Raw genomic sequence first — 25972 nt, forward strand, 5'->3', positions numbered from 1 at the left:
TGGAAGTTCGGAGTGAAGAGAGCGTTTGGAGGAATGCGGATGGTCTTGGCAAAGATTCCTTGACTGAAGAGTGTAGAGGCGTCAGCAGGAGTAGAACAGCGTATTTTGAGAATGGTAGAGTTTTCTGGTCTGTAAATATCGTCAACAGAGACTTTGTTCTTAGTACTGATATCTTTTATTAAGTCTTCTTTGTCTGTGTCATAGGCTGTCAGGAGAGAGTAGTCTACGTGTTTAGCAATGACTGTGCTTTTGGCACGGTGCTCAGGAGTCCAAATAATGGTGAAGCCTGCGTTGAGAAGTTTTTGTCTGGTATCGCTTGAGGTGTACGCTTCGTAGGAATGTTTGTCAAGAAGGAGTTTGAAGCCTGAGTTGGTTTTGAAGACTTTAAGTTGAGGTGCACCAGTGATCTGATATAATAAATTTTCCGGACAGATAGTGGCATCAGGATTAGAAAATTTGAGGTTTAGCGAGAAGGAATTGGATTTAGTAGAAGCAGAGGCAGGTGTGGGAGGTTGGGGGAGAGTGGAAGGGGGGTGGGAGGTGGAAGGCAACGAAGGCATCGTCTAATTACGAAAAGATGTAATTGGAGGTGACAATCGGCCAAAAAGTGAGAGTACTCAGCTAGGCAAGTACGTGTAAGTAGACACACGTACTTGCCTGGCGCAGGACACTGAGGAGGTGAACTGTAGCTTGATGGAGCACTGTATATCCTGAGTGGTGGCGAGACTGGCTGTATGGCGTGCAGTCAACAGGCGAAGAGAATTCAGGCAGCAAGAGGCTTCCTGCCCTTCGGTCGGCAACCACCGACGCACCAATCCTGATGGTGGAGAGGAAGACGAAGGTCCAGCAAGCACTACTCAACACGGGGTAATTCGAGAGAGGCGAGATCGTCGATGTGTTAGGTAAGCACACGTCACCACTCGAGCTAAGTCGACTGACACTGACGGGGAGAGCAAGCGCACAGAGGTGGGTGAAAGGGGAAGTGGTGAAATAAATAAAGAAGGAACAGAAACACGAGACAGAAGAGAGAAAGACAACCCAGAGGAGAAAAAGGAAAGAGGAAAGGGGAAGAGGGAGAAGAAGAAAAAGAAAAAGAAAAAATGAGGAGTCAGGTTAAGTCACGGGTGTTCTGAAGTTTGGAGCATTTTACAATGTAGTAGGAGAGGAAGTCATCTACAGAGACGAAGCCAGGGCTAAGGTTCATACAAGGAAAGTTGTGTATTAGAGAAGATTCAACTAGACGGCAACTGTTCGAGTTGGAAGTAGGGAAGACAGATTTAGCAGAAGACCAGTCAATAGGATGGCTATGATCTCTGACGTGACAGAAAAGAGCATTGTTAGTACCATTTCCTCAGCATTGTTAGTGTCGGCAAGCCTAACACTATTTTTGTCCTCCCTAAGTCTGTCAGAAAGAGATCGACCAGTTTCTCCTGCCTATATATAGCCGTCCTGCTCCACTTCTGGTTAGTGTGACTTTGTAAATGGTCCAAGTCGGACCGAAACGTCGTCGTAAGCTTCTCTCTTTTATGTGCGGGTTATTTGTGTTCTCTAGAGCTTTAGACTAGATTTACTGTGTTTAAATCTGCATTCTAAATTATCTCTGCTATTGATTTTGGTATAAATAAATTTGCTCTATTGTATTTATTATTAGTTTCCTGATGCCTTAGCGGCAGTACAGCTTGTGTAAAGTTTCTATCACTCACAGGGTCAAAAAAAAAAAAATTATTGGTTCTAGCTCCTTCTCTGCAGTCATTACGTTCATTAACGTAGCTCCATATGGAGTCAAATATACCTAGCTAACATAATCAACTAGAACAAGTCACAATACCTTTACTAGAATAATGTATAATTAATCCACAAATTGAAGTTGAAACCTTAACAATGTGCTGGTTCATCTTGAACATAAATATTCTAATGTCAGGAGCAGTGAAGAGCAGTAACCATGATCCCACTACACGGAACACTCACGAATTAATATAGAGATCAGTCAACAACACTCACTACACAATTCACTGTATGGTACTTCAGTAATTTGAATGCCATTCCCAACACAAGAGTGTCCTGATAAATTATTTCCTGAAAAAAATCACACTATTCAGAGGCAGAATAAAACAGCGATAACACTGATTATTTCTACTCGGTGAACAATATTCCCCCTTTAGAAGAAAACTATAAATATTTATTTATAATTATTTACTGCACAGAAATTCTGATGTACTTACAGAACTGTATGAGCGGCTCTCTCTTTTGTGCCGGAAGGAACAAGAAAATGATGTATATGCTACCCAGTAAGCGAAATTGAGTATTAATAAGTGAATTAAGCCATTCACAACACAAGATTTTTCTTTGTAAGACACGCCAAGAGAATGATAAAAAAAAAACTTAAATAAGAATTAAAAAAAATCATTTGGTTTAAAAAAGGCTCTTGGTGGAAGCCTTATGGCGACGCAAATAGTAGGAGGTTCTTGATCCAAGAAAGTAGTGCTACCCTTCTTTTCCCTGGATCATCTTTGATTACTTCCCATTCCCATAGTGCTGTATGACCCTTAATAGTTTATCACTTTCCTATGAATATAATAATATCTTTAAGCTTATTCAACCCAAGATAGTTATTATTTTATAACACAAGAAAACCCAGTATTATGGCTTATTATTACTTAGATCCTTCTCTAGGATGCTACAAATAACAGCTATCACCCGGGTACCCATTTACTGATATGTGAATAGAGGCAGCAGGTGTAAGGTCACTTCCCCATACGACCCGTTCCGCCTGGGAAGCAAACTCTGGTACCTATGGTTAGGCTAGACGAACGCTGTCATTGGAGTACTGAGCTTCAAATATGGTGACCACAACTATGAAATATTCTAGACTGCCACAAAATACGGACGACATCCTCTAATTGTGACTCGAATGATCAGTCAGTGAAGCCTAAGAATGATGCCAGCCAGGTTTTTGCTGCCTCGGAACACTGCCTACTTGGTTCGCAATTATTATAGTATTACTCAAAAGTATGTATTCACTGACTTTCATTAGTTCTTGTATATCACGTAAAGTAACTAGTGCCGACAAATGTGTAGACACATGCACAACGTATGGGCAATTTATTTAGATATTTCGCTCACTAACTAAACTAAACCTAATGAAACACCACTGCAACCCACCGACACAGCTAACAAGATAAACGACTTCTTCTCAACCATAGGTTCTAATCTCGCCAATAAAATCCCACGTACCAATGCCCATGCCGGGGACTACCTAGATGGGAATTTCCCAAATTCCTTCTATCTTGCTCCAACTGAGCCCACGGAAGTCACCGAGATTATAAAGTCACTTAAAAATAACTCAGGGAATCTGTCTCATGTCCCACCATTACTGTACAAGAGAGTGGCCCATGTCCTCTCGCATACTATCTCATTGCTTTTTAACAAGTCACTAGAAGCTAGCACCTTCCCGAAACTACTCAAGACGGCAAAGGTTACACCAATACATAAAGGTGGTGACCCTACAGATTTAAACAACTATAGGCCAATATCAAACTTACCATTGCTATCCAAAATCTTTGAGAAACTCGTGCACAGGAGACTATATTCATTTATAACGTCACAAAACATACTCAACCCCTGCCAATTTGGATTCAGGAAAAATAAAAGCACTAGCGATGCAATTATAAAAATGCTAGATCTTCTTTACACAGCATTGGAAAATAAGGAATATCCACTAGGAATTTTTATTGACCTAAGAAAAGCTTTTGACACAGTAGACCACGGCATCCTACTCCACAAACTTGACCATTATGGTATAAGAGGCCATGCGCTTGCATATTTCAAATCTTACCTTACTAATAGGTATCAGTATGTCACCATTAAAGACACAGCATCAACAACACAGCCACTTGATACTGGAGTTCCGCAGGGAAGTGTCCTTGGTCCCCTGCTCTTCCTCATATACATCAATGATCTTCCAAACGTATCTCGACACCTGAACCCCATTCTCTTTGCTGACGACACGACTTATGTCATCTCTCACCCTAATCTTGCAACCCTCAACACCATTGTTAATGAGGAGCTGATCAAAATATCGACTTGGATGACAGCCAATAAACTTACACTTAACGTTGACAAAACCTACTACATTATGTTTGGTAGCAGAGCAGGAGATGCGCATATTAACATTAAGATCGACAACACTCTAATTACCAGGCATAATGAGGGCAAATTCCTAGGCCTATACCTCGACAACAACCTGAACTTCAGCACCCATATCCAACACATAACCAAAAAAGTATCCAAAACGGTTGGGATCCTCTCCAAGATACGATACTACGTGCCGCAAACTGCCCTTCTCACACTATACCATTCACTTATATATCCATACCTCACCTATGCTATCTGTGCTTGCGGTTCAACTGCAGCAACACACCTAAAGCCAATAATAACCCAACAAAAAGCCGCAGTAAGAATAATCACTAAATCCCATCCCTGGCAACACCCCCCCCCCCTCACTCTTCATAGATCTAAACTTCCTCCATGTTCAGTTTTGTAGATGAATGGTTCAGAGAACCGACATGTTGATAAATTAGACACATGTGCAACTCTTGGGAATCTTTATTGAGGAAACGTTTCGCCACACAGTGGCTTCATCAGTCCATACGTAGGAGAAACTTGAAGAACAGTACATCCACACTTACTACTGTGCAATCTACATATACAGGACCTTAAATTCCAATATTAACCTTGACCTAAAACGCTTTCTTGATAGTTGTGACAGAACCCACAGGCACAACACCAGACACAAACATCTCTATGACATTCCCCGTGTCCGACTAAACCTTTACAAAAATTCAATGTATGTCAAAGGCCCTAAAATCTGGAACACCCTACCTGAAAATTCCAAAACTGCAGACACATTCATCACCTTCAAAACTACCATCAGAAAACATCTTATCTCCCTGATACACCCTGTCAACTAATAATACGAATACCACCTGGTGGTTCACACTTACACTCACTCACCCATTTGACCATAAACAGAAATATCAATCTCAATCTCAAAATAATGAATCTTAACTAGTCAAAAGTTGGCCTGTGATACTCCAATACTGAAACTATGTATAGTGCCAAAACAAAAGCATTCACATTGCTAAACTCACAACTAGTATTTAGTCACTTTGTATCAGTCAAATCACATATTACTCGGGTAGATAATTTCCAGTAGATCCTTCATGTGTTAGCTCAAATCACCGACCAGTATGTTTTAAATAAGTGACCCACTGATCAGAGCAGATCGACTGGTCCGAACCCTTGACTGGTCCGAACCCTTGACTGGTCCGAACCCGGGACTGGTTTCAAACAGTTTCGTTGGACAATAAAGCAGACTGTAAACGGATGGGGTTGTAGGCGCCCTTATAAACACAAACATTAAAAATCAGGAACGTGACGGTAAGCTGTCCAATATACAAAAAGAGTTAGAAACAGAAATACAAATAGCTAGAGCTTCATTTAAGGTTATTAATATAATATTCAAGAGGTTGCTAGTAGAATTGCAGTAAATCAACCATTCAAATCATTATGAAGCTGTGTGTAGTCTGTGGTCAGTCAAACAAACGGGCTTCCACATGGATAAATTGTCATTTTTGTGGAAATTGGTGTCACGCCCCTTGTGCAGATATCCCAGAACTAGCTACAAGCAGTATTAAAACAGAGATGTGTTTTTGGGTATGCCCAAATGAGGAAAATCTGTGGACTAAAATCACAAGGGTATTAAAAGAGGACAACATCAAAGCTGCTTTCATAGAAAACCTGGAAGCTTTCTACAACAGATGGGAACATAAAAAGTCTGGGCTGAATGGTACTGCCCTTGATACTGGCCATGTAGTCACAAACTGTAAGGCTGGAGGTGATGTCCTGGTAGTCAGTAAATGTGGGGCTGATAGTGCTGTCCTGGGAGACAGTAATGGTGAAGCTGGAGGTGCTGTCCTGGGAGACAGAAATGGTGAAGCTGGAGATACTGTCCTGGGAGACAGTAATGGTGAAGCTGGAGATTTTGTCCAGGTATTCGGGAATTATACGCAGGAAGGAATACATATAAATGACCTTATAGGGGACAGGAGCCATAGTAGGGAAACAAGTGTAGTCAAAGATAAGATAAAACCAATATTGCAAACTAGAAATACCGCAGGAAATAGCAAACAAGAGGACTCCAATAGCAATAGTGAGGATAAATTACCAAAAACAACTGGTGGGAGCTCCATTGTTGGTGCTAGGGAGGATAGAAGTAAGACAGGGAAACATGCACCAACAGGGAATACAGTCACAGAAACCCAAGGCAAGCGGAAACCAAGCCTGTGCACATACTATGCACTTGGTATCTGCTGGCATGGGAAATCTGGAAAAACAGATGGGACATGCAACTATGACCACCCTAGAAAATGCCATGCCCATATGACAACAGGAAAATGCAAACTCCCTTCCTGTAAGCTTTTTCACCCTGAAATGTGTACCTCTTCAGTACAGGAAAGACTGTGCTATAACTTAAATTGCCAGGCATACCATCTAAAGGGGACAAAAAGATACAAAACATCCAGGCCATGGGAAAACCTGGGTAGCCACAGCCACTCAAGAGGGAGAGGTTTTTTAGTGCCAGGAAGGAAAAAAAACTGGCAGGAAATGGCAGAAATCGTACACCAAATCCAGTCATTCCTGGAGTGGAACCACAGTCGATGGCCTCCACTCCAAACCAACAGATACAGATACTAATGCCGGAAAAAAAATCCCCCCCCCAGTACCAACAATACCACCAGTCCGATAACATTCTTCTTTGCAAATATACAGGGTCTAAAGCCAGCAACAAACAACAAAATACCTTTCATCCGTGGACTGCTTGCAGAGGCAAAGGCAATGTTCGCGGCTTTCACTGAGACCCACATAAAGGATCACTTGGACAACGAAATATGGATCCCAGGTTACAACCTATACAGATGTGACAGAGTGAACAGGCAAAAGGGGGGGGTTGGCCTGTACATTGCAGAGTCACTTGTTTGCACAGAACTGCTTAATGCCTCAAATGACGTAGTGGAAGTTTTAGCAGTAAAGGTCGAGAACCAAAACCTAGTCATTGTGGTAGTCTACAAGCCTCCGGATGCAACATCCCAGCAATTCCAGGAACAGCTGTTAAAAATTGACCACTGTCTGGAAAATCTTCCAGCTCCTGCACCCAACATCTTGCTCCTGGGGGATTTCAACTTAAGGCACCTAAAATGGAGGAATATAGCAAATAATATTGTTGCAGTAATAACACCAGGAGGCAGCTCTGATGAAAACTCACACTCACACGAGCTTTTAAATCTCTGCACAAAATTCAATTTAAACCAGCAAATAATAGAGCCTACTAGACTGGAGAATACACTAGACCTCATCTTCACTAACAATGATGATCTGATAAGAAATGTCACCATATCAAAAACAATATACTCAGATCACAACATAATTGAGGTTCAGACATGTATGCGTGGAGCCCCAGACCGACAAAATGAGACTAGTCACGAGGGAGCATTCACCAAATTCAACTTCAATAACAAAACCATAAAGTGGGACCAAGTAAACCAAGTCCTAACCATATAAGCTGGGAAGATATACTAAGCAACACAGACCCAAACTTATGCCTAGAACAGATTAACTCGGTGGCACTCGATGTATGCACAAGGCTTATTCCTCTAAGAAAAAGGAGGAGTAGATGTAAAATAGAAAGAGACAGGCGCTCCCTTTACAGGCGACGGAAAAGAATAACAGAGCGGCTTAAAGAGGTCAATATATCTGAAATGCGCAGGGAGACACTGGTCAGAGAAATAGCAAGCATCGAACTTAAGCTAAAAGAATCCTTTAGGAGTCAGGAATCGCGGGAAGAACTAAAAGCCATAAATGAAATCGAAAGAAACCCAAAGTATTTCTTCTCCTATGCCAAATCAAAATCGAGAACAACGTCCAGTATTGGGCCCCTACTTAAACAAGATGGGTCCTACACAGATGACAGCAAGGAAATGAGTGAGCTACTCAAGTCCCAATATGACTCAGTTTTTAGCAAGCCGCTAACCAGACTGAGAGTCGAAGATCAAAATGAATTTTTTATGAGAGAGCCACAAAATTTGATTAACACAAGCCTATCCGATGTTATCCTGACGCCAAATGACTTCGAACAGGCGATAAATGACATGCCCATGCACTCTGCCCCAGGGCCAGACTCATGGAACTCTGTGTTCATCAAGAACTGCAAGAAGCCCCTATCACGAGCCTTTTCCATCCTATGGAGAGGGAGCATGGACACGGGGGTCGTCCCTCAGTTACTAAAAACAACAGACATAGCCCCACTCCACAAAGGGGGCAGTAAAGCAACAGCAAAGAACTACAGACCAATAGCACTAACATCCCATATCATAAAAATCTTTGAAAGGGTCCTAAGAAGCAAGATCACCACCCATCAGAAACCCATCAGTTACACAACCCAGGGCAACATGGGTTTAGAACAGGTCGCTCCTGTCTGTCTCAACTACTGGATCACTACGACAAGGTCCTAAATGCACTAGAAGACAAAAAGAATGCAGATGTAATATATACAGACTTTGCAAAAGCCTTCGACAAGTGTGACCATGGCGTAATAGCGCACAAAATGCGCGCTAAAGGAATAACAGGAAAAGTCGGTCGATGGATCTATAATTTCCTCACTAACAGAACACAGAGAGTAGTCGTCAACAGAGTAAAGTCCGAGGCAGCTACGGTGAAAAGCTCTGTTCCACAAGGCACAGTACTAGCTCCCATCTTGTTCCTCATCCTCATATCCGACATAGACAAGGATGTCAGCCACAGCACCGTGTCTTCCTTTGCAGATGACACCCGAATCTGCATGACAGTGTCTTCCATTGCAGACACTGCAAGGCTCCAGGCGGACATCAACCAAATCTTTCAGTGGGCTGCAGAAAACAATATGAAGTTCAACGATGAGAAATTTCAATTACTCAGATATGGTAAACATGAGGAAATTAAATCTTCATCAGAGTACAAAACAAATTCTGGCCACAAAATAGAGCGAAACACCAACGTCAAAGACCTGGGAGTGATTATGTCGGAGGATCTCACCTTCAAGGACCATAACATTGTATCAATCGCATCTGCTAGAAAAATGACAGGATGGATAATGAGAACCTTCAAAACTAGGGAGGCCAAGCCCATGATGACACTCTTCAGGTCACTTGTTCTATCTAGGCTGGAATATTGCTGCACTCTAACAGCACCTTTCAAGGCAGGTGAAATTGCCGACCTAGAAAATGTACAGAGAACTTTCACGGCGCGCATAACGGAGATAAAACACCTCAATTACTGGGAGCGCTTGAGGTTTCTAAACCTGTATTCCCTGGAACGCAGGAGGGAGAGATACATGATTATATACACCTGGAAAATCCTAGAGGGACTAGTACCGAACTTGCACACGAAAATCACTCACTACGAAAGCAAAAGACTTGGCAGACGATGCACCATCCCCCCAATGAAAAGCAGGGGTGTCACTAGCACGTTAAGAGACCATACAATAAGTGTCAGGGGCCCAAGACTGTTCAACTGCCTCCCAGCACACATAAGGGGGATTACCAACAGACCCCTGGCAGTCTTCAAGCTGGCACTGGACAAGCACCTAAAGTCAGTTCCTGATCAGCCGGGCTGTGGCTCGTACGTTGGTTTGCGTGCAGCCAGCAGCAACAGCCTGGTTGATCAGGCGCTGATCCACCAGGAGGCCTGGTCACAGACCGGGCCGCGGGGGCGTTGACCCCCGAAACTCTCTCCAGGTAATACCAACTTATCTCATAATTCTGTAACATTTTAAACCTAAGATTTAATATAAGTCTGCCCGAAATGCCTAGCCATGCTAGGCGTTCTAGTGGTACACTCTGTAATTATTATTTTACTACATGTAAACCACACAATAACCAAATTATGTAAACTCAGCATTATAATACTTATAGAGAATAAAGTTTGAATTGAATTGAATTGAATTGAGATTGTGGCGAGATAAACACTGAGGAAGCTCCAAGGAAAAGGTCTCCTAAACCAGTCATCCATACGTCGGACATGTCTTCTATATACTTTCATTACCTCAGTGCTGTTCATTTGGAAGCCTGAATTTTAATTTTTGTTACCGACATATATTCGGTATGATCGACATGATCCTTCACTAAACCAAGACATTCTATATGATCCTTTATTAAACCAAGACATTATACATGATTCTTTATTAAGCCAAGGCATTCTATATGATCCTTTATTAAACCAAGACATTCTACATGATCCTTTATTAAAACAAGACATTCTACATGATCCTTCACTAAACCAAGGCATTCTATATGATCCTTTATTAAACCAAGACATTCTACATGATCCTTTATTAAACCAAGACATTCTACATGATCCTTTATTAAACCAAGACATTCTACATGATCCTTTATTAAACCAAGACATTCTACATGATCCTTTATTAAACCAAGACATTCTACATGATCCTTTATTAAAACAAGACATTCTACATGATCCTTCACTAAACCAAGACATTCTACACGCCCTTTAGTAAACCAAGACATTCTGCATAATCCTTCACCGGACAAACACCAAAAACGTCTTAACAAACGCTGCCTCGCTTATCGTCAACTTTACGCACCTGACCGGAAACTAAGTAACTTGTCCATACTAACAAAGTTATCACAATGGAGAAGCCGAGAACTGAGCGAGGACTCTCAGAGATTAAATTGTGTAACTTCTAATATTTAATTTTATTTTTGACAACCAGTAGACGCTAGATATTTAATCAAAGTTTTGTTTGAAGTCACTGAATTTTCCAAGAGCAAGTCACAGGAGTTTACATGTACTTACCCCAGTAGCCTGACGTCCCTGGCGAAACTGAGGCTGGGAATCCAAAGTAGCCCCCAGCCACCCTTCATTCTTGAAGTCTTGGTACGTAAATTCGTTGTGTTGGTTTTGAGTTAAATTATTTGCTGAAAATGGAAAATGATAATATATTATATATATATACGAAAACTCTATGTCCTCTACTGGGATTCAAGCTCTTAGCTGACACCACGTCGTTACCAAGTTTAGATTAAAAAAAAATGATATCCAAAATTGTGCGTATAAATCCTCATAATTCAGTATACTGATAAATCAGTATATTCGCACTGAGGAAAAACATTAAAATGAAAATAATACCTGTTGGATCAATGAAGAGTTCAGTGCATGTCTGGTCTAGGAGGCTGCACTTGAAGACAACCCCGGGCTCAAAGAATCTCTCTGGGTTGTAGTGGCTGGAATTTGCTCGAGGTGCTCCCACCACTAACCTGGCATGAGTAGTAGTCATTGTAGTTTTGTATATGTCAAATGTGATAACCTAAAATACCCTGGGGCTGACAATTATAGTTTTATGATTTTTTTGCTGTTATACAGATATACCTACGCGAGAAACAAATTAAGTTTGGAAGTTGTCAGTTTACAAAGCGTATTAACATCTAAGGTCATTCAGCGCTCTAGTCAATACAGTTATATACCGTATCATCAAACTAACAAGATAACACAGGTGATATGTACAGGAAAAGCACGGGTGAAATGTACAGGACGAGAAACGAGTGAGATATAGAGAGAGGTGAGATGTACAGAGAGAGGTGAGATGTACAAAGAGAGGTGAGATGTACAGAAAGAGAAGCAGGTGAAACATACAGGTAGAGAAACAAAAACGAAACGAAAGAGGCGAGACTAAGCGAAACGTCAAGACAAAATGTATGAGGCATACACAGACGAATCCATGATTTGTTTATCAATAGGATGAGTGACTACCCAGGAAGTGATGGAGAACAGTGAGTTAGTAACAACAGAGCAGTAAAATGAAGTAAAGTGAAACAACATAATTAATCAATGTACAACTAATCTTACTGAGAAGGCGGACGAAAAGTATGAAAATATCGACAAAGATTTAGATAAACACACATGTATCATCTTGAATAGTTACTTGCAGGCTACCTTACGTCCGCCAAGACCTTTGTCACACCATAATGTGCATAGCTAACCCGTCCTTCAGATTGACGGGTTAGCATGGTAGGCTGCGAGACCGTGATGAGACTTAAATTTCAGTACTTACCAGGATGTGGTGTTTGTGCGGCGCAGTAGAGCAACGGAGAACCCGAAATAAGATTCACGGCCTTGTGTGCTCATATACGGATATGTGAACACCTGGGACTCCCGCGTCTCCAGGTTGAAACACTTGACTGGAGACATCTGCAGAAAGATTCCCAGTAGGAGACAGATGGCACTTCGTAGTCGCAGGGTAGACAGCAGTCGGTGCTGCATGGTGAAGGTAGTGCTGGGGGTGACAGAGGTAGCAGCCATGAAGAGAGAGATGGTTTACCTACCCTCCAGCAAGTTAGACAGGAGTGGGAAGGGACTGCGTCTCGACCTGCTGAAATGACATACTATTGTTAGCTCGGGGGGGAAAAAAATTACTGGCACTAGGCTTTCTAAGCTGATATAGGTAACATCTCTTAGTTTGTAAATAAGGTTAGGAACCTAAACTTAACCTTGTAAAACCTCGTGTAAAACAAAAAGTAAGTGAGAATGAATAAGTGAAAGTATGAGTGAACTAGCAGCGTAAATTATTGAAAATGTATGAGAGTAATGCAGTAACATGTTCTTTCTAACGAAATGTCAAGTTTTCATGGATTTGTCTAGGACTGGAATTATACTCCAAGATTTCTTGGTAAATATTCTAAGGCTATCCTGTAAAAACATTTCACTCTACTAAAGAAAAGTTGAGTTCTAACTTTATGTGAAAGCTAAAATTTTAGACTAGGCTTTACATGCCTAACTTCGTATGTAAACTTAAGATAAGATAAGATAAGATTTCGTTCGGATTTTTAACCCCGGAGGGTTAGCCACCCAGGATAACCCAAGAAAGTCAGTGCGTCATCGAGGACTGTCTAACTTATTTCCATTGGGGTCCTTAATCTTGTCCCCCAGGATGCGACCCACACCCAGGTACCTATTTGCTGCTAGGTGAACAGGACAATAGGTGTAAGGAAACGTGTCAGAATTTCCACCCGCCGGGAATCGAACCCGGGCCCTCCGTGTGTGAAGCGGGAGTTTTAGCCACCAGACCACCGTAATATGCTAGTTACACAAGCTTTACTTATTACATAATTCTAAAGCTGCAGTTTTCATTAATGTGCAAAGCCTATCAGTGTCACAAGTGGTAAAAATAAAATAGAAAATACAAGTACTGTATACCTCAGCCTCAAAGTTTGGCCATTTTTCGTCATCAAAACTAAAGCCTACACGTAACAGTAGATAGCACGGGAATACCGACGAGTTGTAGATGATACACAAAACTAGTAATTGAAAACTACCTAGTCATTGACTTGAAAAAAAAAAAAAACTCGTGTACAGGCGAAACATTATCTGAATGAAGTTTAATTTGTTTGTTTTTCTCCTCAAAAAAATTATACAAGCGATGACAATCATTTAGGAAAGTTGATCACATATAAAACAAACTGTATGTGCAAGCGCAAAATCCTCGAATCGGATACTGTTTCATCACATAATTTCTGCATCTAACAAGGCCAGACAGTATAACCTTGCCCTCAGGTCACGTGTTCCTGCCCCAGACTTAGCCCATGTGGTCTACCTTTGCATACAAGCTTTATATTTCGTACACTTTTTTTTTCATTTGCTAAGGACGACCAAGGGGTGAGACACACGCCTCATATATGTACTGAGTGTTCATGGTCCGACCCCGGGTGGAAACGTTGGGCATGTTTCCTTGCACTGATGTCCCTGTTCACCTAGCAGTAAGTAGGTTCCTGGGTGTTACCTGGCTGTTTTGTGGGTCGCATCCTGGGGGTGGGACAAGCTCAAAAGTACCCTAATATAATAAGTCAATCCTCGATGACGTACAATGAAAAGCAGGGGTGTCACTAGCACGTTAAGAGACCATACAATAAGTGTCAGGGGCCCGAGACTGTTCAACTGCCTCCCAGCACACATAAGGGGGATTACCAACAGACCCCTGGCAGTCTTCAAGCTGGCACTGGACAAGCACCTAAAGACAGTTCCTGATCAGCCGGGCTGTGGCTCGTACGTTGGTTTGCGTGCAGCCAGCAGCAACAGCCTGGTTGATCAGGCGCTGATCCACCAGGAGGCCTGGTCACAGACCGGGCCGCGGGGGCGTTGACCCCCGAAACTCTCTCCAGGTAAACTCCAGGTAAACTCCAGACTTTCTTACGTTACTCTGGGTGGCTAACCCTCTGGGTTATTATGTATATATATATATGTATATATATATATATATATATATATGTATATATATATATATATATATATCTGTATATATATATATATATGTATATATATATATGTATATATATATGTATATATATGTATATATATACATATATATACATACATATATATATATACATATATATATATATATATATATTATATTATATATATTATATATATATATTATATATATGTATATATATATGTATATATATATGAATATATATATATAAATATATATATATATATATATATATATATATATATTTTTATATATATATATGTGTGTGTGTGTGTGTGTGTGTATGTATATATAAATTCAGCAAAACAGTTTATGAAATATGAAGTGTATAAGACAGGCCACATGGTCTAAATTTGGGGCTGGAACAAGTGACTTGAGGGTACACACATCCATACATAGCTTTAAGAAAAGGTACGATAAGGCTCTCGAAGCCAGAAGAATAGGAGCCGAGACTCGACCCCTACAACCACATATAGGTGCCCACGCACGCGCACTGGCTTTCTAACATTGACAAGGACGGTTACAACCACAACATGAGTCACAAACCACAGCGTTAAGGCAGAGAAATTTTAAGAGCTATATACTAATCATACTGCCAGACGCCATTATTCTCCCTATAAATATTCTAAAATGGCTTAATTTTCTATAATTTCTAGTGAAAATAACCCTGACATCTATAAAATAGTGTAGAACTGAAATATACCGGATGCTAAAGTATTTGGGCGCCCTAGCTAGTAAAAATATGAAGTCAATACAGCAGTGCCTAGTGTCCGCAATGAAGCTAGTAGCCTACTTGAATTTATATCAAGAAGTAAAAACAGAAGAAATTTCAAAGATATACAACTCTGTACATCATTATTTGTAAGTTCTCAGTCATTTAAATTATGCTGCGCAATTCTGATCTTTATACGTAACGAATATAAACTCGTTGGGAAGCATAAAATGAAGGATAATATTAATATAAAAAAAAGCGACAGGAGTAATTTAGCCGACTGAAAAAAAAATAGGCCGAAGAACAGTGCAGAACCTGATAATGATTTGGACAATTTAATATTGTGGTTGGATGAGTGCCATAAGCATTTCAATGTGGACAGATTTGCGAAATCCTAATCCTTGGAAATGATACAAGTCTAGTATATATAACTAAATCATGTACAGCTTGATAATACTAAATACGAAAGACTTAACATTCCTACTTAATAGTATTCAAAGTTAAGTCAAGACAGTGCCTGAAAGTGCTCTTCTAAATCGCATTAGTGACAACAGGTAAAACTTTTCTCACCAATGCTCTTGCTACTAGTAGAGTATGCGACAACACGTTTAGTTTCCAAGGCTGCTAGTACAAGACTAGTGAGACGTGACCACCACCTGCTGGACTGAACGTATGACGTCCTTCCTGTGTTCTCAGTACACTGTTAACACACAATAGTACTTTGTTCATACTCTCAAAGTTGAAGTTTAAAAGTTATCGACTGTAAATGCCATTCAGGAGTAAATACATTAATCCCTAAAATATGAATTAAAGAAAACTCTGTGTATGTACACCTCTCGCATATATACATAGTATAATATAATACAGTGCTTTAAAAACATGTGAGGATCTTATATATTATAACACACTCACATACAGTTTTCTTCATTTTTATCACGGTCTCTCACTATATCAACGCTTTCAGAAAACAAATGTCCTGACGCAGGCCTTATAATATCTGATGACCTTATTAGCTTCTCCAGCAGTTGTCGACGTGAAATAGAAATACCGTTAGTATAGATTCTCTCATCTTTATGAGTTCATGAAAGGAAAAGATGTGCAGAATTGTATTTCCACCTTTCTCACTGCATACATCTCTAATAGTTTTACCAATTTATATATCTAAAATCAGGATTTGATATCGCAAACAGAACCGTTATACTACATGAACTAGCCAAAATGAATATTGATGGTAGGTTATTCAGTTGGAAAACAGGATATCTGTGAAATAGAATATCCTCTGTTTTCTACGAAGGCTTCAGAAGCGAGTCTAAAGAATGTCTTTAGGTACACCACGGGAAGTTCTCAGTCCCTTGCTATGTAATGCTCTGATTAATGCTCTGCTTGCCTCACCTAAACATAGCTGTGAGCAAAGCTGACATTATGATCCATACAAGCCATAAGATGATGAGTACCACTCTTAACGAAGATCAAGTAATTTGCAATCGATTAGGCCTCATCATAATTTCATTTGAAACAAAGATACTGACAAACAAACGACATTCCCCACCCATTTGTTTGCTAGGTGAAAACATTAGCTACGTTAAATCTTACAGATACCTTGGTATTGACATACCCTTCAATAAATCCACCATACCACAACTAAATAAGAAATGCAAAGATAGGCTAAATGCCCTCAAAACTGTTGCTGGCTACAACCCCAACTATGGTGCTAATGTGAGAATAGTGAGAATCATGTGCATAACCTATGTAAGTCTTTAATTGATTATGCTGCTACCATGTTGATATTAGCTAGAGAATATTCTTTCCGATCATTGGAGTTAATGCAAAATGAAGCCCTCAAAATTATTCTTGGCTGTCCCAAACCTACCAAGGTTCTTAATATGAGGAATGAGTTTGGTGTGTCTAGTATCACTGATAGGATTATTGAGATTAATACTGTACCTGGTATTAGAATGTTAAGAAATGAATCTTACTAAATGTCTAGAAGTAAATACACATAGATCTAAATGGGCTGTGAAAACATGCAATTACATTAGGTTTTGTAACTTGCACGAACTGTATCACTATAGACAAAAGCATTTCAGCCCTCAATGGAGGATGTGTTCATTTAATATCACATACCTGCAAGCCCCTCCCAAGAAGCTCATTACTAGTAATCCCTTCCTTAAATCACTTGTAAAAGCAACTGCTCGAGAAGAAATTTCTCTCCTGGCTGGTAGTAATAATTTATCACAAGTAATATACCACGAGTGCTGGCAAAGCTGCATCTGCTCTTGTTGCCACCTCCCTAGTTAAGAACGACAGCAACTTTGTTGAATTAGGCATAAGAATTAACAGCTAGGCGTCTACACTGCAAACTGAATTGTTTGTCATCCTAATGGAGCTAAAGCTAACTTATGACACTGAGCTTGACTCTATCATTATTACTGATTCTAGGCCATCACTGAAGGCTCTTGATTCACATAATGACTCTAACAACATGCTCATTGGAGAAGCCAGGTACAGATACTCAAAAATCCGGGAAAAGGGAATTATTGTACAATTGTTATGGATCCCATCACACATTGGATTACTCCTTCATGATAAAGTTGATATGCTAGCCATGAAAAGTACCCTGAAGGATAGTGTAGAATTTAACTTTGGTATACCTGTGATTGGCATTAGGAATAATATTAGGAGAGAAGTAAATAATGAATCTGAATGTTATAGGAATGCAATTAGAAGCCTGAGTAGATCTATAACCCACTATGATAACATGAATGCAGACAAGTACGTTTATGGAGCGACTTGCAATGTGAACAGACTGACTGATATTGTAGTGACTAGGCTTAAGCTTGGTTACAAGTACTACTGGCAATTTGGTAGACACACATATGATGATCAAACCAAATGCACAGCATGTGACCAGCCATATGATCACTATCTTGAACATTATGCGCTTAATTGTCCACTCATTGAGGAATATAGAGATAGACAGTATAATAACCTATGTGACATGTCAAGATGTCTTATCAATGAAAATAAGATACCAGATATATTAAGCAAATTTCCTAGATTTGCTTGTAACAGATAAGTGAACTGTAGATATAAATCCAGGTGTACTCCTGTTAACCCTTTTGAGGAATAGTTCCTAGGCCTTTTGTGTATTCATATGCGCTTGCGCTACCGTCCACAGGATGAATGTGGGGTGCACAATAAACTAGCCACTTCGGTGGCAAAATCTAATCACCTCTAGTTAGGTTTATCATGCTTTTGATGGATTTGCAAACATATACATTTTTTTTAAAAGCTCGTGACATAAGGAATCCGAAAACCAACGTTTCCACTTGAGTAGATTGTGCGGACCACCGCCATATTGGTTTTTCAAAATGGTGGCCTCATTTCACATGTATTCTGATATCTGCGCTTCTAATCAGCTTTCATACTTACAGTGTGACTTTGTCAATGGTCCAAGTCGGACCGAAACGTCGTCGTAAGCTTCTCTCTTTTATGTGCGGGTTATTTGTGTATCGTTCCAGTCACGGTATTGTGCCTTTTTTTGTTATAAATTATGTAATTCTACAAATTCATAGCATCAATCTTAACTTCTTTCCCAAGCAGTAGCGTATTTCTGAAAGTATGTCATGGTTAACTGATTGATGTGGGTTCGCCGGTGTTGTCCCGGCCCGGGTATTTTTCCAGCTATTGACCCGGGATTGGCCCTCCGGGTGGGGGATGTCGTTCATCTTCTTTCTTCAATCTTATACAGAGATCTTGCAGTGGCTCACCCGGTTGGAGGCATCATTCATCTTCGGTCTTGCAGTGGTTCCCCGAGGTGGGGAGGGTCGTTCGTCTTCTTTCTTCTTGCTTGCGCTGTGGTCGTGTCTTGGTAAGCGGGTGTCTTCTTCGGGTCTTTGGACACTTGCTGTCCCTGATGTCATTGTTACAAAGTAGCTGCAACAATGTGTTATACTTGTGTTTTCACTTTCAGTGTATATTTACATAAAGGGTGGCTTAGATTCTTGTAGATGCATACTTAGTGTTGGTGCTTTCTGATTCTGGTTTCAAGAAATCAAGAACTTTTACCATGAGTGAAGACCCAGCGGTCATTGAATTAAGGCAGGAAAAAAAGGACCAGACATGATGGAAGATGAGCAGTCTTTGTCAGGAGGACAGTACAAGCAAAGGAACCCTTGTGCGTAACACAAGAACAGAATCATAAAAAAACTGCTGGATATAGAGAAAGTAAGAGCCAGTCTACGACATAGAGAATAGATTAACATCCAGAAACTCTAATGAATGAACAAAAGAAAGCATGGTTGAAAGGAAAGCTATATGGCATCGATCTTGTTATTCAGAAGCCACTAATGCAGGACACACAGAACGAGCCAGAGATAGAATGCAACGTGGTATTCCATAGGCAGCCACACTGGAAAAAACGTGGACAGAAAAGAGCACTTATGAAAGATGCAACATTACCAGGCCCCTTTACAAAAATCAGTGGCAGTGACGCTGGTTAAAAAGCATTGCTTCGCCTGTCAACTTTATGACGGACAGGAACTCTTTGCAGCTCGAATAGATAATGCTGGAAAGACATTCAAGAAAGTTGAGGATATTTCCCAAAACCCAGCCTTGATGACAAGACTAGACAACGCAATCTCACCCTCTGATGCTCACGCGATCGTTGTACAGTACCACAAATTCTGTTGGAGAAAGCATGTTTCATGGCCTCAGGAATGAATCCTGCAAACAAACTTGTTCAACAAGCATATGTCTGCCAATGCCTAATAGAATTAATCACCCTTGTTGACATACAAATGCAAAACAAGCATCTTCTCATGAATACCATTGAGCCAATGTATGTATCTGTGCTAGGAGGCAAAGAAGAGGCAACAAAGCACAAATCCCCTCTGACAAGGAAATGGCTGAAAAAAATGCTTTCAGAATTAGCAAGAGTTAAAACAGTAGGACAGAAAGACCAAAGAAAACCATCAGTTCTTTTTTCTCTTGAAGTCTGTGAAGAAGACATGGTCCAAATGTCAGTAATGCTGAATAACCCACGGAGATGGACAATACTAAGATGTACAAGAGTGTCAAGCTTATTGCAAGAGCATTGGTGTGTTCCTTAATGCAGGCAATGAAACGGACTCCATTACATTATCCACTTCAAGAGATGTTCCATCTGAATTGTACACCCTGATATGATGGATATTTGTTGGACCAGGGGAAGAACTGCAAACAGAATTGATATATGCCATTGACACGCGGCATAACCTGGACAAACAGCCAACACTTTCCAGACACAAGCTGGAAAACCTTGATAAGGTTATAATTGTCCGACATATACAAGGCTGACACTCTGAAACAAAGATCCAGAGAAAAAATGACAAAGTAAAGAGCCCGTTCATTATTAGATTACAGATGATACGAACATCACACATCCCAATGAGACACTTCCTTTTACAGATCTGACAGGTATCTTGCAGAAGTTACACAATAGAATACAACAAAGATTCAAATAAATTAATCACAAAAGCAGCAACTAGCTAATTCAGTTCAAAGATAATGACGAGGCTGACATGCTAATGATATGCCTGGCACAAGCTGCATCACAACGGTGCCCCAATGCACAATTCGTGTTTTTTCACTCCGGAGATGTTCTGGTGGTTGCATACTTTGACAAATTGTGTAAGAGGATAACAATATCAATGACCTCAGGATCAGTTGAAATACATACATATTTTTATTTTTTTTATTAACACATCGGCCGTCTCCCACCAAGGCAGGGTGGCCCGATAAAGAAAAACTTTCACCATCATTCAGTCCATCACTGTCTTGCCAGAGGCGCGCTTACACTACGGTTATAAAACTGCAACATTAACACCCCTCCTTCAGAGCGCAGGCACGGCACTTCTCATCACCAGGAATCAAGTCCGGCCTGCCGGTTTCCCTGAATCCCTTCATAAATGTTACCTTGCTCACATTACAACAGCACGTCAAGTCCTAAAAACAATTTGCCTCCATTCGCTCCTAACTAACACGCTCACGCACGCTTGCTGGAAGTCCAAGCGCCTCTCACACAAGACCTCCTTTACCCCTTCCCTCCAACCTTTACTAGGCCGAACCCTACCCCGCCTTCACTCCACTACAGATTTATACACTCTTGAAGTCATTCTGTTTTGTTCCATTCTCTCTAGATGTCCGAACCACCTCAATAACTCCTCCTCAGCCCTCTGGATAATAGTGTTAGTAATCCCGCACATCCTCCTAATTTCCAGACTACGAATTCTCTGCATTATATTCACACACACACACACACACACATCTAGAAAGGAATGACCTCATCAACAGCAGTCAACATGGTTTCAGGGATGGGAAATCCTGTGTCACAAACATACTGGAGTTCTACGACATGGTGACAGCAGTAAGACAAGAGAGAGAGGGGGGTGGGTGGATTGCATTTTTTTTGGACTGCAAGAAGGCGTTTGACACAGTTCCACACAAGAGATTAGTGCAAAAACTGGAGGACCAAGCAGGGGTAACAGGGAAGGCACTACAATGGATCAGGGAATACTTGTCAAGAAGACAGTAGCAAGTCATGGTACGTGGCGAGGTGTCAGAGTAGGCACCTGTGACCAGCAGGGTCCCACAGGGGTCAGTCCTAGGACCAGTGCTGTTTCTGGTATTTGTGAACGACATGACGGAAGAAATAGACTCCGAAGTGTCCCTGTTTGCAGATCACGTGAAGTTGATGAGAAAAATTCACTCGATCGAAGACCAGGCAGAACTACAAAGGGATCTGGACAGGCTGCAGACCTGGTCTAGCAATTGGCTCCTGGAGTTCAACCCCACCAAGTGCAAAGTCATGAAGATTGGGGAAGGGCAAAGAAGACCGCAGACGGAATACAGTCTAGGGGGCCAGAGATTACAAACCTCACTCAAGGAAAAAGATCTTGGGGTGAGTATAACATCAGGCACATCTCCTGAAGCGCACATCAACCAAATAACTGCTGCAGCAAATGGGAACCTAGCAAACCTCAGAACAGCATTCCGACATCTTAATAAGGAATCGTTCAGAACCCTGAACACCGTGTACGTTAGGCCCATATTGGAGTATGCGGCACCAGTTTGGAACCCACACCTAGCCAAGCACGTAAAGAAACTAGAGAAAATGCAAAGGTTTGCAACAAAACTAGTCCCAGAGCTAAGAGGTATGTCCTACGAGGAGAGGTTAAGGGAAATCAACCTGACGACACTGGAGGACAGGAGAGATAGGGGGGATATAATAACGACATACAAAATACTGAGAGGAATTGACAAGGTGGACAAAGACAGGATGTTCCAGAGATGGGACACAGCAACAAGGGGACACAGTTGGAAGTTGAAGACACAAATGAATCACAGGGATGTTAGGAAGTATTTCTTCAGCCACAGAGTAGTCAGGAAGTGGAATAGTTTGGGAAGCGATGTAGTGGAGGCAGGATCCATACATAGCTTTAAGCAGAGGTATGATAAAGCTCACGGTTCAGGGAGAGTGACCTAGTAGTGACCAGTGAAGAGGCAGGGGCCAGGAGCTTGGAATCGACCCCTGCAACCTCAACTAGGTGAGTACACACAAAAACACACACAAAAAAACACACACACACACACACACACACACACACAGTGAGAGTGACCTTCAAGGCAGAAGCGACTCGGACCAGGATCCTGCAGGAGAAAGCACGATTAAGGGACATGACGGCATACAGGAAGGTGTATCTCGACCGCGACAGAACACAAGAAGAAAGGCAGAAACTGAGAGAGATGGTACAAACGCGAAAGGAGGAAAGAGAGGGGATGGAGAAGACAGACAGGAGATCCCAGACCCAGGAAGAAGATCAAATACAGCCTCCCTCACAACTTCCTATAGAAGCCTCCCAACCAGGTCAACCCCAGTGCAACCAAACACTCTAAATCAAAACACCCATGCCACATCCAATGCCCCCACCCACTACATTACAAACTCCACCCCCACAGCAACAACCCATAGTTCCTTACCAGGTCTCCCACTTCCCCAACCCCAATATACCTCCCAGACCACAGTCTTAGAAAAGAAGTTGAAGGTGTGGTATACAAATGCAGATGGAGTAACAAACAAGTATGAGGAGTGGCACAAAAGAATCAAAGAGACATCCCCAGACATAATAGCACTCACAGAAACAAAACTCACCAGAATAATAACAGATTCAATCTTTCCATCCGGATATCAAATCCTCAGGAAAGACAGAGGGAGGAGAGGGGGAGGAGGAGTTGCACTGCTCATTAAAAACCAGTGGGGTTTTGAAAAAATGGAAGGAATGGATGGCACGGGCGAAAGGGACTACTTAGTAGGAACAATCCAGTCTGAGGGACATAAGGTGATAATTGCAGTAATGTACAACCCACCACAGAACTGCAGGAGGCCAAGAGAAGAATACGATGAGAGCAACAGAGCAATGATCGACACACTAGCCGAGGTGGCCAGGAGAGCACACATGGGGGGAGCAAAGTTACTAGTTATGGGTGATTTCTATCACAAGGAGATTGACTGGGAAAACCTGGAGCCCCATGGGGGTCCCGAAACATGGAGAGCCAAGATGATGGATGTAGTACTGGAAAACCTCATGCATCAACATGTTAGAGACACTACCAGAGAGAGAGGAGAGGATGAACCAGCAAGTTTGGACCTTGTATTCACCATGAGTAGTTCGGACATCGAGGGTATCATGTATGAAAGGCCCCTGGGAGCTAGTGATCATGTGGTTCTGTGCTTCGACTACATAGTTGAGCTCCAAGTGGAGAGAGTAGCAGGAATAGGCTGGGAAAAACCAAACTACAAAAGGGGGAACTACTCAGGCATGAGGAACTTCCTTCAAGACATTCAGTGGGAGAGGGAACTGACAGGAAAACCAGTACAAGAAATGATGGACTATGTAGCAACAAAATGCAAGGAGGCAGAGGAGAGGTTTGTTCCCAAGGGAAACAGAAATAATGGGAAGAACATAACGAGTCCTTGGTTCACTCAAAGGTGTAGGGAGGCAAAAACTAGGTGTACTAGAGAATGGAAAAGGTACAGAAGACAGAGAACTCAGGAAAATAAAGAAATCAGCCGAAGAGCCAGAAACGAATATGCACAGATAAGAAGGGAGGCTCAGAGACAATATGAAAATGACATAGCATCAAAAGTAAAGACTGACCCGAAGCTGTTGTACAGCCACATCAGGAGGAAAACAACAGTCAAGGACCAGGTAATCAGACTGAGGAAGGGTGATGGGGAATTCACAAGAAACGACCGAGAGGTTTGTCAGGAGCTCAACACAAGATTTAAAGAGGTATTTACAGTGGAAACCAGTAGGACTCCAAGAAATCAGAACAGGGGGGCACACCAGCAAGTGCTGGATGAGGTACATATAACCAAGGAGGAGGTGAAGAAGCTGCTATGCGAACTTGACACCTCAAAGGCGATGGGACCAGACAACATCTCTCCGTGGGTCCTTAAAGAGGGAGCAGAGATATTGTGTGAACCATTAACAAAGATCTTCAACACATCATTTGAAACTGGGCAACTCCCTGAGGTATGGAAAATGGCAAATGTAGTCCCAATTTTTAAAAAGGGAGACAGACATGAGGCACTAAACTACAGACCTGTATCACTAACGTGTATAGTATGCAAGGTCATGGAGAAGATCATCAGGAGGAGAGTGGTGGGGCATCTGGAAAGAAACAAGTGTATAATTGACAACCAGCACGGTTTCAGGGAAGGAAAATCCTGTGTCACAAACCTACTAGAGTTTTATGACAAGGTGACAGAAGTAAGACAAGAGAGAGAGGGGTGGATCGACTGCATATTTTTGGACTGCAAGAAGGCCTTCGACACAGTTCCTCACAAGAGGTTACTGCAAAAGCTAGAGGACCAAGCACACATAACAGGAAAGGCACTGCAATGGATCAGAGAATATCTGACAGGGAGGCAACAACGAGTCATGCTACGCGACGAGGTGTCAGAGTGGGCGCCTGTGACAAGTGGGGTTCCACAGGGGTCAGTCCTAGGACCTGTGCTGTTCTTGGTATATGTGAACGACATAACGGAAGGGATAGACTCAGAAGTGTCCTTGTTTGCAGATGATGTGAAGTTAATGAGAAGAATCAAATCGGACGAGGATCAGGCAGGACTACAAAGAGACCTGGACAGGCTACAAGCCTGGTCCAGCAACTGGCTCCTTGAATTTAACCCTGCCAAATGCAAAGTCATGAAGATTGGGGAAGGGCAAAGAAGACCGCAGACACAATATAGTTTAGATGGCCAAAGACTGCAAACCTCACTCAAGGAAAAAGATCTGGGGGTGAGTATAACACCGAGCATATCTCCTGAGGCGCACATCAATCAGATAACTGCTGCAGCATACGGGCGCCTGGTAAACCTACGGATAGCATTCCGATACCTCAGTAAGGATTCGTTTAAGACTCTGTATACCATCTACGTCAGGCCCATACTGGAGTATGCAGCACCAGTTTGGAATCCACACCTAGTCAAGCACGTCAAGAAATTAGAGAAAGTGCAAAGGTTTGCAACAAGACTAGTCCCAGAGCTACGGGGATTGTCCTATGAAGAAAGGTTGAGGGAAATCGGCCTGACGACACTGGAGGACAGGAGGGTCAGGGGAGACATGATAACGACATATAAAATACTGCGCGGAATAGACGAGGTGGACAAAGACGGGATGTTCCAGAGATGGGACACAGACACAAGAGGTCACAATTAGAAGTTGAAGACTCAGATGAATCAAAGGGATGTTAGGAAGTATTTCTTCAGTCATAGAGTAGTCAGGCCATGGAATAGCCTAGAAAGTGATGTAGTGGAGGCAGGAACCATACATAGT

At 41.7% G+C, this 25972-nt stretch overlaps 1 protein-coding gene across 4 annotated transcripts in view; it reads right to left on the reverse strand.

The window, feature by feature from the left end:
• LOC128695607 (integrin alpha-PS3-like) overlaps positions 1-25972 on the reverse strand; it is a 263263-nt gene that overhangs the window by 179039 nt on the left and 58252 nt on the right. The window contains exons 1-4 of one of the 4 annotated variants that reach the window (XM_070084871.1): positions 15663-15782; positions 12164-12478; positions 11242-11369; positions 10909-11030 (exon numbers count right to left, since the gene is read on the reverse strand). In XM_070084871.1, the coding sequence (XP_069940972.1) occupies positions 10909-11030; positions 11242-11369; positions 12164-12411 (498 nt within the window). In that variant the 5' untranslated portion in view covers positions 12412-12478; positions 15663-15782. Of the gene's footprint in view, positions 1-10908; positions 11031-11241; positions 11370-12163; positions 12482-15662; positions 15783-25972 lie in introns of those variants that run through there. The other 3 variants (XM_070084869.1, XM_070084870.1, XM_053786331.2) reach the window with 3 other exon arrangements.

Source organism: Cherax quadricarinatus, chromosome 14 (genome assembly GCF_038502225.1).
Source record: "Cherax quadricarinatus isolate ZL_2023a chromosome 14, ASM3850222v1, whole genome shotgun sequence".
Lineage (NCBI taxonomy): Eukaryota > Metazoa > Arthropoda > Malacostraca > Decapoda > Parastacidae > Cherax > Cherax quadricarinatus.